Below are 13,560 nucleotides of genomic sequence, written 5' to 3'. Positions count from 1 at the left end.
GCATTGGTGCGCCATGGACCTGCCGGGCCAAACGACGAGTGGGTGGCGACAGTACGGGCCACGGGGTGCGGTTGGGATGGGGTGGGATGAAAACTAGTGGAAAAGATAAATAAATAAGCGAGTGAAAGACTATGGGCTGAAGTTGTGGAGGCAAGGAATTGAGGAAAAGACCTCTCTATAACCGTTTCAGATGAAAGCGATGCCAAGATATGAATGCATGTGATGGTAGTAGAGGTGGGGACCTTCTGTTTTGTGCCAGAGCAGGGGCGCTTGGTGCGAAAGAAAACAGAGGAGGGAAGACAAATGTTTTATTTGTGATGGGGATGAGAAGGATACTGTGGAGCACTTGTTGATGGAATATGGGGCGTACGAGAGAGAGTATCTGTCTATGATGGAGGTGATTCTGAATGAGGGAGGTGGGACTAGCGAAGTGGGGTGTGAGAGAACAAGCGAAGAGTGGATGGCAATTATTGTGGGTCTGTCTGAGGGATAACGGAATGTTTTAGTCTGTTAGGATTGTTGTAAAATGCTATTAATTGAACTTTTTGTTAACCGCCGAGTGTGACGTGAACTTTTGATTTTCGAAGCACCTAAAAGAGCTTTTTATGCCGCGTGAATGACCTATCTACTGGTCTTGACCGGAGGTCAGCACGCACCCAATTCCAATTCCTTGTGTTTTGTGTATATTGAATTGGTTTCCGTATGACAAATGAATACGCAATGCATTGTAACAAAATGATGTGACCGAGGTTTAATGGATAAAGGGCCAAGAGAAGTGACACCGTATTGGGCAGAGCTTTATTACGAACTGAACAATACCGTACAACGGGTTACCACAAAGACTTATCCTGTTGCCATACAGGTAAGCTAAACGGTAAATGGTGATTACCACACAAAATCTCATTCTTCTACTTAGTATCTAACTCGAAATAATCCAATTTAAATTTGTTGTATGGAATGGACCATGCAGTTTGAGAAATTACCGAACTCGGATCAACGCTTTTATGCGGTGGTCCCTTTGTGTACTGACGGGACCTTTCTTGGTCCCAGGCCTTCATATACAGGGCAGGGTGGCCCAATGGTTACAGTTCAGAGTACCACGATTGATGCATAGAGGTGCGGGTTCGATCCCAGCTCGGTGCGCCAGTTTCTGGTTAGAATCGGCAAGGAGGCCGGGCGGTTAATCAAAGCAAAATTGAAGCAGTGAGTTGCGCGTTCGAGACCGCAACAAGCTGTGAATATTCTGCGATGTTATGAATCGGCGACAGGCCTACGGCCTAATAAACGCTGAAACCGCTATTATACGAATATCATTGGCGACGGTTAATGTATCAGTAGGCAATAGGTTAACTTGTCGCTAAAGTAACAATTTGCTATTTAAATAATGTACGAGTATTGACATATTAACAAAATAACAAAGTCCAGTTTTAACTAAATCATGATTATCATTTTATGATAATCATTTTATAATATTTTAATTTTTACACTGGAAGTTACTGTAAATCACACACGATATTTCTTAAAAAAAAAACATATTTTTTATTGTTGCCGACGCGTTTTGGTTCGATGTTTGTTCTTGTCGGTACTGGTCGAAGACAGCTAATACTAATAGTTCGTTCACTTCGTTGATACCCACGGGCCACACGCCACACCTTTGCTTGTTGGTGGTAGGCTACTCAGCCTCAGGTGCGCATGTCGGCATGTGTGTTATTAGTTGCACTTGCATTTCATGTGTCCTCATTTTAACTTGTAAGCTTAAGCTGCTTAGTTGAGAGGAGTTGTAACCATGCTTTTATTTATAATGCTCATCACTCAAGGATACTTTGCTCGATGTGGGCACGCCGCACGTGGGCGTTCATTACTACGTAGTTGTTTATCTGAATTAGGTATTATACAAACATTTAATCTTTTTATTCAAAGTAAAAATACCAAAATTTATTACGAATATTTATACTATGGGGCTGTAGGGTACTTTTGAAGTTAAGTTATGCTGTTGGAGCAAAACATCAAGGCAACTTGGAATTCATAGTCAATCTCAGTGTATTCTGTCAGCAGTATTCATTGTGAATTTGTGATTGTGATTGTTGATCTGCTGTACTGCTACTGGGAGAGTGTGACTGTGTGAGTACTGTGTTAGTCTGTGTAGTGTGTACAGTTCAACAAAAACTACTAAAACCTAATTGAGTAGAGTAGATATACCATATTATCTGTAAAATGTAAATAAACTTGTATTGGAAGACTGGAAGTTGCAGACTTGCAGCCAAATCTGGATTTTGGATAGAATTTGTCAAAAACTTTGGGTAAGAGCTATAGTTTTGGCTTTCGGACATAATTTTCTAAAATTACAAGCAAAAATATGCAATTCTTCTTATTTTTTTATTTATAGGTAGGCTAACACAGTTAGCAGAGTTAGGCCTAGTCACTGACTCACTGAGACCTGAGTCACTGTCAAGTGTCAATAAAAACAACTTAAACAAGTATAATTGACTGCAGGGCGCAGGCATTAGACCAGGCATGGAATATATCTACTTGCCTAGTACTACTTGGCAATCCGCGACTAGATTTTTCAAGCCATGGCTTCATGGGTTTGCCAGCCATGTTTCCATTTCTTTGAGGCATGACTTCATGGGTTTGCCAGTCGTAAATCCATTTCTTTGAGGCATGAACTCCATATCTCGGCCATGAAAAGCCATTTATGACCTGCAAACTTGTTATTCACAAAGTCCCATCACTCCCATCATCCCATGCATACAAAAGACAGTCACTAACAGTAGCAAAGTCTAGCATCACCGTTTGTCTTCACTTAAGCAGCAACTGTACAAGTGATAATGCAGTATGACCATTCTGACGTAACCGCAACTACGCAATCTTTATTGAGGAAATGTTTTGAGTTGACTTGTTATTAAGTTCTGCATGTTGTTTTGGCGGGAGGTGGGAGCATTGAAGTACTTTGCACTATTACTGTGAATTGTGGAAGTTGACATTTTTATTAAACAACATGTTTGCAAAGTGCAAACCACAATTTTTTTCAATCAAACAAAAATTTATGACATTAGAGCTGTGATATTTCAGAAAAAAAGGACTTTTCCAGCTCTGCATTGGACTACTATTGGAGCAGCCTAGGAGATTTTCTCAAATCTCAAACCAGTATTCCAGCTAGCGTGGATAACATCTTGCATCTATTTACTCTTAGAGAGAGTTATGAGTGACAACTGACTGAATTTTAAAAGCCATTTACTCATTGATTTTTGTGCTTTGAATAAATTTTTTTATCAATAAATCCCTATTTCAGGCCAACATGGCCAATGGCCATAGAAAGCTATTAGTTTAGCCATGCTCTCATTTACCAAAACCACTAAGTAATTTGCCAGGCCATGCACTGATGTGCACCTATATAAATACATAATATTATACCAAATATCTAATTTTAACCTATAAATAGAAACAAGAATATTTTTCTATATATTAATAGCAATAAAGCCTAGTAAAGCATATTTTTATTTTTCTGCCAAAGGAACAAGAAACTTTTAATGCAGATTGTCTGAGTCTGACATGAATGCAACTTTGCAAGTGTTGTGAGAAGATATACCCAGCATCATTGCAAAGCTGCAGCTGCTGGCAGCAGCAGGTATCAAACTATATACACTTGGGTTTTAATGTATATGCTATGAGCATTGATACATGGCTGGCGGCAGGGTTGGGAGAAGATATTGTGCCATAGCATAAGTGCAGCTGCTAGCAGCAACAGAACAGGCATGAAACTATATACGGTTATTATTATGCTAGGTACATTGCTGCAAGACAATGTTATTGTTGCCATCTACCCTCATTTAAACTATTCTTAGTTATGGTGTATTTTTTACATATTATTGCATGCCATGCATATTGAGAAAATGAAAACATAAATTCCCATGCACTAGGCACATTTTCCTGACAACAGAATGAAATAACACTTCTTCATGCCATAATATTTTCTATCAAACTAAAATACAGCCGTAATATTTCTCACCAATCAAAATTACATTACACTAAACTGACAAAAGTTTTACAATTTTGGGCAGACTGCAATAGTGCAATTGACATTTAGGCTTCTCCTGCCATAGATTTTTATGACTGATCAAGCAATCTAGATTAGCTAAAAGTTGATGTGTTCCATGCCTGCTGGTGCAAAATATATAGACAGAAACACTCATTTATAAAACTGTTTTATATGTGTTGTACATTGCTAATATATCATTTATTTTCCAGAAGTTAGTTGCAGTGGTATCGAGTTGCAGTGGTTTTCTCCCTGAACAATCCACACTATGAGTGAGCCAGAAAATGTAGAGATGTCTGATATGGAGGATGAGCAGGATGAAGCTGATGAGGACCTGATTACAGATGAGGAAGAAGATCAAGAGGCTACTGGTGACCGAGTTGATGTTCAAGAGCTGGTATCAGATGGAGAAGAAGAAGCTGAGCTTGAATGTGATTTATCTGCATATGAGCTCTTTCATGAAGGAAATGCTGGTGTGTGTGGTTATTCTTTGCCATTATCAATTAATACTATACTATTACTATAATTCTCTGCACTATTATTTTATGTTGGCTTTTATTCTATGCTCTGGAGTTTTGCCTTGTGCAAATTAGGTAATGTGGTAGGGACATATCCTCAAATGAAAGATTTATTTTCTTTTGATAAGAGTCTAAGCCATAGCACCTTATGATCTTGCAAAGAAAGAGAATACAGTATGGTTAACCTAAATCTGAATACCAGTACACCCAATAGATATCTGAAAATGTTGACATTTGTTTAACTTGTACTCTACTGAAAATGGCCTAAAGTAATAATATTACATCAGTAAGCTTGTAGTCCTCATTCTATATGAAATGTTTGTGATGTTAGTTTCATATATATCTTAATTTTCCTGCTTGAATGACATTTCTTAAGAATATTCATTTGCAAAACCATCAATACATCTATTACGGTGCTTTCTCTAATGTAGCATAACTTTTAAATATTAAATAAATTATCTTGTATGTACTTGAAAACTTTTAAACACAACTTTGAAGGGTTTGCTATTTTTGAAGGACAATTGAGCTGTACTTTTACCAATCCATAGCATTTTATGATTTCTTGAGCATTACTTGTCTCTTGCAGGGGCTCCATGTCTGAGCTTTGATATCTTACGAGACAACTTGGGCAGCAACCGAACTGTTAATAATCCCCAATCCATCACCATAGTCACTGGCACTCAGAGCGGGGTGGCCAATTCCAATGCCATTATTTTACTTCAGGTGAGTTTTTCTCACAATTTTTTTGTGCACCAGCCTCCCTGCTCTTTAAGGATTTTAGTGAGCTCCTAAGTCCCAACACTTGAAGAATGATGAATGATTTAGTATACTATTGCATTTCTTTTTTTTTATTATTCCATGCATGCTTGCAATTTAAATCATTTGGAATTTTGTTTCTTTACCTGTACCATATCGAGTTTTAACAGTTTTGAACCCTCCACATGAATGTATGTATCGTGTTGAACTGGCGAGAATTTCCTGAAACTCGTCATTGCGAATCTATTTTGACACAACGATGCATTGCAGATGAACAATCTTACTAAAGTCGCCAATCCAGATAACAGTGACGATGATGAAGATGACATCAAGGACTCTGATGTTGCCAATGTTCTGTCACTGAGCAATGTTCATCCTGGTGTGGTGAACCGAGTGCGGGTAGGTGTTCTCGCTTTGCATAATTTCATTTTGAATAATATTGTAATAATAATGTACAATATTAGTACATCATTACCAATTGTGTTGCTTTTGAAATTTCAATGCAAGTGCTAAGAATTTTACGAATTTAATCATAAGATGAAATATCATCTTACCTTATGGATGTGTTACACAAAAAAATACTAAACTCTCTTGCCCAGGAAATTCATCTGTTGATTTGTTGAATTTATTCACAGTGCAAGTGATTTTTCTCAGGCTACTGAGATCTTTATGCATAATGAAGTTTTTATAAGTGATTAATTGTACAATAAAATTGCTTTTAATTGATGCAAACCATTTAGTTCCCTACTGTATTCGTACGTCGAAGTTAATTTAATATCTACATAATGTTCCATGACATTAGCGAGAAATTTTATTATGTTTTTTATTATTTTTCGGTGAAAAAAATTAAATTCTGCTCGTTTTTCAGGCAACAGAAGTTAACAACAATCAATTTGCAGCCACTTGGTCGGAGCTAGGCGAAGTTCATTTATGGGCCCTGCAGCCCATGCAGTCGGAGCTTAGCGCTGGCACCTCAAAAACTTCACATCACAAGCCCATCTTCACCTACAGTGGCCACTCAACTGAGGGATTTGCCATGGATTGGTCAACCTCTATGCCTGGTTGGTTGCATATCAGCCATTAAGTTAATTGCTGCTATGAGGCTTCAAATATTATGCCTTAATCCAACATTGCAATGAGGTTTCAGTTAATGAACTGTGATGGTAACTCGTGAAACCACTATATTATATAAAAGGGAATAGTGGAATACGTTAATAATACTGATAAAATTGTCACCACTAGGAACGTTAGCTACTGGTGACAATGCCAGCACAATCAGAGTGTGGCGACCACGAGGCGACGGTGCTTCGTGGGTAGTGGATGTTTCACCATACAAGGCACACACTGGCTCCGTTGAAGACATCCAGTGGTCACCTAACGAACAACACGTGTTTGCTTCCTGCTCTTCTGATAAAAGGTAAAACGCTTCTCACTTTCAATGCATACTGGCCCACAAACTCAAGCAGAGCATCACTTGATTGAGGATCAACTATTGAGTGCAAAATTCTACGTAATGCACATGATGTGCATTTTTCTACATTATTTTAGTAGTTCAATCATATTTTTTTGTGGAATTGAATTCCTATATACTTGCAACTGCATCATATTTCTTAAGTAATTACATTTTAGTACGTATTAATATATAAAATGGTTTTAATACTTTACTATTAAATTGTAATGATTGTTTACCAAGAGCATCGCTACCTACGTAATGATTGTACATTTGTGTTCCAGTATTCGCATTTGGGACTGTCGAGCGCGGCCTGAGAAGGCTTGCATGCTTAACTGTCTGGAGGCTCACAATGACGACGTCAACGTCATTCACTGGAACAGACACGACCCATTCATCGTCTCTGGTGGCGACGAAGGCGCAGTCAAGATTTGGGACCTCAGGAACTTCAAGGTTGGTTGATGAGTGTTGGAACCCCCTGTTCCATATCTCACTATTGAACAATGTTTTATGCCAAACTTTTCTCAGGTGATTATTATATACTTTCGCTTTTCTTCGTGCTTCTCGCAATTTCTTGGAATTTGGCATTGTGATTAGTGAAATTTTATGGTGCTGTTATCATAGCTGACATCATAATCGCTGCTAGTAAATTTTGTTCAACAGTATATTTCCCTTTTTACTACACTTCTCTTTAACTTCACTTCGTGTTGTATGTTTGTTAGTTAGTTTGTCCGTCTGCTACAAATCTTATAATCGATATTCAACACACTTCTACCTGTCCAATCGATCTGAAATTTTGCACACTTGCGTAAAGTTGAAGACAATGCATGAATCAATTGACGCAATAAATAATTTTGAAAATTTAATTTTTTTTAATATATGGAAATAAAATTAGAAATTCATTGTAGATGTGTAACATCGGAGGCACTGTATTCTTTAGAAGTGATGTCTTTAAAAAGTAACTTTTAAACTCACATTATTAAATACCATAACCGACCTCTCAATTTTTCACTGCTCTTCCATTTTCGTGCGCGTATCCTTCTTCTTTAAAATTATAACTGAGATTTTTACTAACTTTAGTTTCATTGCCATGCCCGTTGATCACAGCCACGTCGTGGAGCCCTGCTACTAAATTATTTTATCATCATGTTTCCCTTTTCAAATATCATAACTGACCTTATAATTTTCACTATTCTTTCAACTGACATTATAATTTTCACTATTCTTGCATTGTCATTCACGCCGACACCAGACTGGCAGCAACGTCGCGGAGCTGCTCTACCACACTGGTGCCATCACGACCGTCGAGTGGCACTCCTCCGAGAGCAGCACGCTGGCCACGGCCGGCGCTGACGACCAGCTCCTGCAGTGGGACCTGTCGATCGAAGCGGACCAGCAGGACGCGCAGCAGGTCAGATTCACTTCATCATGTTTAATTTATTATTCGAAGGACCGTTTAATTTTTTTTTATCTCGTTTACTTGGCAATTTTTCTTTTTTTCATGTGGCGCTTACGCACGCTTATTTCTCTTAGTAAACAATTGGCCTGAAATAACGATCAAGCTTCTGTATGTGAAGACATGTTCAATTTTTAAATGGAAGTCGTTCGCTTATTATTTGATACGATTGTCACTAATATATTCATTGTCATTAATTTTTCAGGATATACCACAGCAGCTGCTCTTTGTGCACAAGGGACAAAAGGAAATCAAAGAACTGCATTGGCATCCGCAAATTCCTGGCTTGGTCATCAGCACCGCACTGTCGGGCTTCAACATCTTCAAAACTATCAGTGTGTGAATAAAGAAATCTCGGAATCTATTGTGTACCATTAACAATGTATGAACTATCTGAAAACTTTATTTGCGTTGATGGATCGCGTAAAAACTCGAATAGACGCATTTTGACGATGTGTTACGAAAACTTACATACAGCCTAGAAATGAGCATCTTATAATAATAATTATGATATCAGCGTTCATTTGGCTGTTAGATCCGTCGCCTATTCTTAACATATCAGAATATTCGCACTTTGTTGCGGTCTCAAACACTCAACTCACTGCTCCAACTTTGTTATTCTTAATTGCGTGACTTCCTCGCCGATACGATCAGAACAGTCGCAGGAAGTTGGGATCGAACCCACAATTCTCTGCTGCAATCCTGATACTTCTCTGAACTGCAACTAGTGGGTCAACTTGCCCGGAGGAGCAAAAGCACAGCAAAATCCGAGGAAATGGCACCTTGAAAACCTAGTGTCCCTATTCGATGAGCTGTTAATGCGTTCAAATTCTTTTAGTCCAATGCCTCTACTGGATACAAATTTGCTGTACACAAATTCTTAGAACACGCAAAAGAACACTAGCCGCGCAGTAAGTTACTATACTATAACAAACTGGGGTTCCATCAAAAATACTGAAGTGCCTACATCCGTAGGGTTACGTGCTGGACGTGAAAGAGCTCCATTCGCAGATATTTGATGTCTTAAAGACTTAATCTAGAGTTGTCGCGAGAAAAAAATGATTGCAAAGAAACCAGTACTTTTTCTTCCTGCCTTGGATTTGGAGGTTACCCGTAGTCTAGCGCCGTTGCTCGTTATTAATGATTAACTAGGGTATTTACCCTTCCACCCAACGGCTAGTCTTCACGGACATCAGTGGGTTAAGTTCAACCATGGTTAAGATCGAGAAGTCGATTGAATTTGGCAGACGGAGTTACGAACTCGTAACTTTTTTCATAATACGGCGTTTGCAGAACATAAGTTCCTCTGATCGCCAAATAATGACCAAGAGAAATAACATCGCTAAATTTAGCCGCACTAAATTTCACCATGCTTGTTTATCAAGTTATCAACTATTGCATCTCGCGATAAGAATACCGATAAATACTTCGCTCAGTAACCCACAAAGAAGTAAGCTGTCGCCCTGTCTGTAAAAAGTATCATTTTAGACAAAAGTACAATTTTTGAGAGACACAAATAATCTTTCTTTTTTTCTATCGCCGGATAAAAATTTGTTTACTTTATCACCCATATTATTTTTAGATTATCATGAGAGATGGAAACTGTAGCTGTGCCCATACTACTCAAAAATGTGGCAACTCTTTCTGCTGAAGAAAGAATGTCCGAGCACTTTGTTGGCATGGAAAATCGAAAATATTACTCTAACAATGAGAAGCAACCGCGGAAACCTTAAATCGTCAATAATTTTGTATTGCTCCACATAGGGTATCATCATGGTTGAATTAATACATATGTATTAATTCAACCATGGGGTATCATGAGCGTGAATACGCTCCCGCCTGTGAAACCTAATTGTTAAATTAGCAATGATGATAGCTCGTATAATTTATATATTTAGAAATTTGAATTCAATAATTCTTTTTTTACTTTCTGAGTAATCTCATTCATGGTTGAACTATAATCTCATTGTACCTGAAACGTAAAAATTAGATTTTTTCGCATTCGTCTTACTGTTAGGTAATAAATCCGGACGAAGGCAGACTTTTCCGCCGCAATTGATTCTTGATTGACCCAAACGCGCCTCGCTGAGTCACCTCCTTCGCCCTTGCTGGAGCCTGGATACGGGTGTAGCAGTAGCACTGTTGCTCGATTTCTCATTTAAGGCTGAACTTCTAAATTGTATTATTAAAAATGAGTATATCTATTGAGAGCGCAGCTTACCTGAACTTGAGGGTAACAAGCACCCTCAATGAGTTCATGGCTGAGAAGCGCTTCGACAGAGGGCTCACTATTGCCGATTTGAAGGCGAGTGTTTAAATTGGCCCAAATTGAAATTCTGCTGGCAGGTTACAAATGATAAGTAGTTACTTTCAATGTCACTGACGTTTCCACAGCTCGTACTATGTTGCTGGCCTCCAAAAGAAACGATTTATTTTGTAAAAAAAACTGAGTCACAACTTACTAACAAATGAAATAAACAATATTGTAAAATCTTGTAGCCTATATAGTATATATCATGTGTTAACTCTTCCTCTTTTTTTTTTCTCTCTCTCTCTCCATGCTCAGTCAAACTGGAAGCATTTTTTTACCTATAAATATATTATAGTTCAATTGTTAATAAATTTTTCTCCAATTTATTTAGACCCGTCTGGAGATGATAACTGGAGCATCATGTGCAACCATGACCCTGCAAGTCTTCAGTGACAAAGATCAACTGGTTTGCCACCTGGATAATGACAATGCTCTCCTGGGGTCTTATACAGTTGAAGAAAACTACAGGATACATGTAAAATAATCCAACTCCTAATGCCATATTCATGCAATAATACTGAATAAAATTTATTTTTCTGTAGAAATATTTGTTTCTTATGTGTTTTCCTTCACATATTACAGGCATTATGTATATGCTACATATGAATTTATGCATTTATTCAAATAATTTACTATATTGCTTTTTTTGGCAGATCTCAGTTTCTTATTCATGACAGTGCTTTCAACATTCTCATCATTCATGCCTGAAAATTATTTAAAATGAAACTGTTTTGTTGCAAAAAATTCATTGTTTATTAAGACTTGCTGATTTTGCAAATTGCAATCATAGTTGAGATTTATCTGATATATTGCTCAAAAAATTAATTGTTTTATTAGGAATTTACAATCAGAAATTTCAGAATTGAGATTCATTCTATTTGATCAGGTGGTAGACACAACCAAACAATGTGGGGAATTTGAGGACCTGTCAAAGGTGGAGAAATTTCAACTGTCTGATGAAAGTTATGACAATCGCAATGGTATGTCCATGTTGTTTTAAGAAAATTGTCCTTGCAAAATTTGAATGCACTTACAAGCATTCACACTAATCATGAACATTTGAAAGGCATCCAAAATTTTGAAACAGGGCTGATATATGTCTATTTATTCAATATATATCATCGATTGGATTACAAACCTAAAATTTTTGTTGCACTGATATGATAGTTTCATTGGTTTCATAATGCAATTTTATTTGTATGTATTTGTAAAGTAATAATATTTTGTGTTTAAACAGACAGTGTGCGATCGTTCTTGCGGCGCAACAAGCTGGGCAAATACAACCCAGAAGAGATGGCAGCCAAGAATGAAGCAGCGGAGCGTGAGGCCCTCCAGGAGCAGCAGAAGGCTGAGAGCATAAAAGTAGGAGATAGATGTGAGGTGTCCATACCTTGTGAAGCAACCAGGCGGGGCGAGGTGATGTATGTGGGCAAGACAGACTTCAAGGAAGGCTGGTGGATTGGAATCAAGTATGATGAACCTCATGGCAAGAATGATGGCAGGTCAGTACACGTTGGCTCTGCTTTAATTATTACATTTTTGCCTTGAATGTAGACTACAAATAGATATAAATATGTTAAGTGTGATTAATGCTGATTAAAATGAAAGAAATAGAATGAGTTATTAATGATAGCTACATGCATAAAAAGGGATCACTGGCAACATAACTGCTAGATCACCTAGTTTCTGAAAACCATTACAAAAAAAAAATATGAACCACTATAAAACCTATTCACTTCTGTCTATTCTCAAAATTTTTCTGATTGGAATAGTTTGTCGCATTTGAATAGTCTCATTTGGAGAATTTGTTAATTGCAGTTTCTAAGCAAAAAATTTTCCTTTAATTCAAATTTAAGAAAACATGTGTCAACAACACCAATCTAAGATTCAATTCAATCAAGTTACCTTAAATAATTGAAAAGATATTGCTACTTCTGTCATTTAAAAAAATTCGGAAAAACTCAGTTTTGTTGTCCAAGTCATAATTTCCATTTAAATCCTCATATTAAAATTTTTATGCTTGTTATGGGGTGATGCTATATATACAAGAGAATTGTCTGATAATTGGTGATTGGCGGAGGCCTGATAATGAAGTTTTGTGCACAAACTGGGGGCCATGATGGGTCTTCTTGAAAAGAGATTTTAATGGACCACTTATGGTAACTTGGCGTGTGAAAGGGACAAGTGATATTCATTACGGTAATCACAATCTCTCCTCCATTAATAATAGTTTTAAAGGTGCTCATTATGAAATAAGTAACAAGCAAATGTGGTCCATTCATTCTTCTTAGGTCACGTGTACCGTGATCATTTTCTGTTGGTTCCACGTTTTTATTGAATGTTTACTTTTAACATGCAGCGTGAACGGCAAGCGGTACTTCACCGCACCTATGAAATATGGCGGCTTCACCCGCCCCGCCAACGTCACTACAGGTGACTTCTCACCCATCGACTACGATGACGAGGAGATGTAGACACCCGTCACCCGTCAATTATGATGAGATGTAGACGCCCGTCACCCGTCAATTATGATGACGATGAGATGTAGACGCACGTCAACCGTCAACTATGACAACGAGGAGATGGAGAAGCACGTCGACTACGATGCATTGCACTGCCGTGGATTTGCTCATGCACGCTTTTTCACAATGTCCATTGTATTAATTTATTTTGTAAAATCATATGAATTATGATTCTCACTTACGAACTTCATGGATTTCTTAAGTGAAAGTGAATGACGTTTGTGCGGTTCTAGCACCTGCATCTTAATGAACGGTGTTCAGGCTTTTTCACAGATATATCTTTCTCGTTACATGTGATAATTGTTCAAATTTTTCTCTTAATATCGTAGCTTTAATATGTTATCCGCTATTTTAAGTTTATCCCTTATCAAAAACTTAGGAGCGCAGCCGTGCGCCACCAATTTTGTGCACCAATAAGCACTGAATCGAACACCTTGGATCTCTCCGGACATCCACCAATCAGCCGTGAACCACTCGGCTTTGTATTCCTCCGGCCTCGCATAGAACCTGC

The 13,560-nt window shown here is 37.9% G+C and overlaps 2 protein-coding genes across 3 annotated transcripts; both read left to right on the top strand.

Annotated features, from left to right (window-relative positions):
* The first annotated feature begins 1,612 nt into the window (after positions 1-1,612).
* Positions 1,613-8,578, top strand: LOC108678292 (glutamate-rich WD repeat-containing protein 1). Its single transcript, XM_018166667.1, has 9 exons — positions 1,613-1,686; positions 4,249-4,509; positions 5,141-5,277; positions 5,581-5,709; positions 6,179-6,371; positions 6,553-6,727; positions 7,045-7,213; positions 8,013-8,171; positions 8,422-8,578. The coding sequence occupies exons 2-9, from the start codon at positions 4,305-4,307 to the stop codon at positions 8,557-8,559; spliced, it is 1,305 nt and encodes a 434-aa protein (XP_018022156.1). The 5' UTR covers positions 1,613-1,686; positions 4,249-4,304; the 3' UTR covers positions 8,560-8,578.
* A 1,664-nt stretch (positions 8,579-10,242) lies between these two features.
* LOC108678278 (tubulin-folding cofactor B) lies at positions 10,243-13,476 on the top strand. 2 transcript variants are annotated; one of them, XM_018166652.2, is made up of 6 exons: positions 10,243-10,521; positions 10,859-11,002; positions 11,414-11,507; positions 11,765-12,029; positions 12,887-13,002; positions 13,044-13,476. In XM_018166652.2, exons 1-5 carry the CDS (start codon positions 10,408-10,410, stop codon positions 12,999-13,001), a joined length of 732 nt encoding a protein of 243 aa, XP_018022141.1. In that variant the 5' UTR covers positions 10,243-10,407; the 3' UTR covers position 13,002; positions 13,044-13,476. The 2 variants fall into 2 exon arrangements, with proteins under 2 accessions (XP_018022141.1, XP_018022140.1); XM_018166651.2 differs by having other exon boundaries at positions 10,244-10,521; positions 12,887-13,476.
* The last annotated feature ends 84 nt before the right edge of the window (positions 13,477-13,560 follow it).

This window comes from Hyalella azteca, unplaced genomic scaffold (assembly GCF_000764305.2).
Source record: "Hyalella azteca isolate HAZT.00-mixed unplaced genomic scaffold, Hazt_2.0.2 contig14766, whole genome shotgun sequence".
NCBI lineage: Eukaryota > Metazoa > Arthropoda > Malacostraca > Amphipoda > Hyalellidae > Hyalella > Hyalella azteca.
Note: the sequence above shows the minus strand (reverse complement) of the source record. Positions and strands in the feature narration are given on the sequence as shown.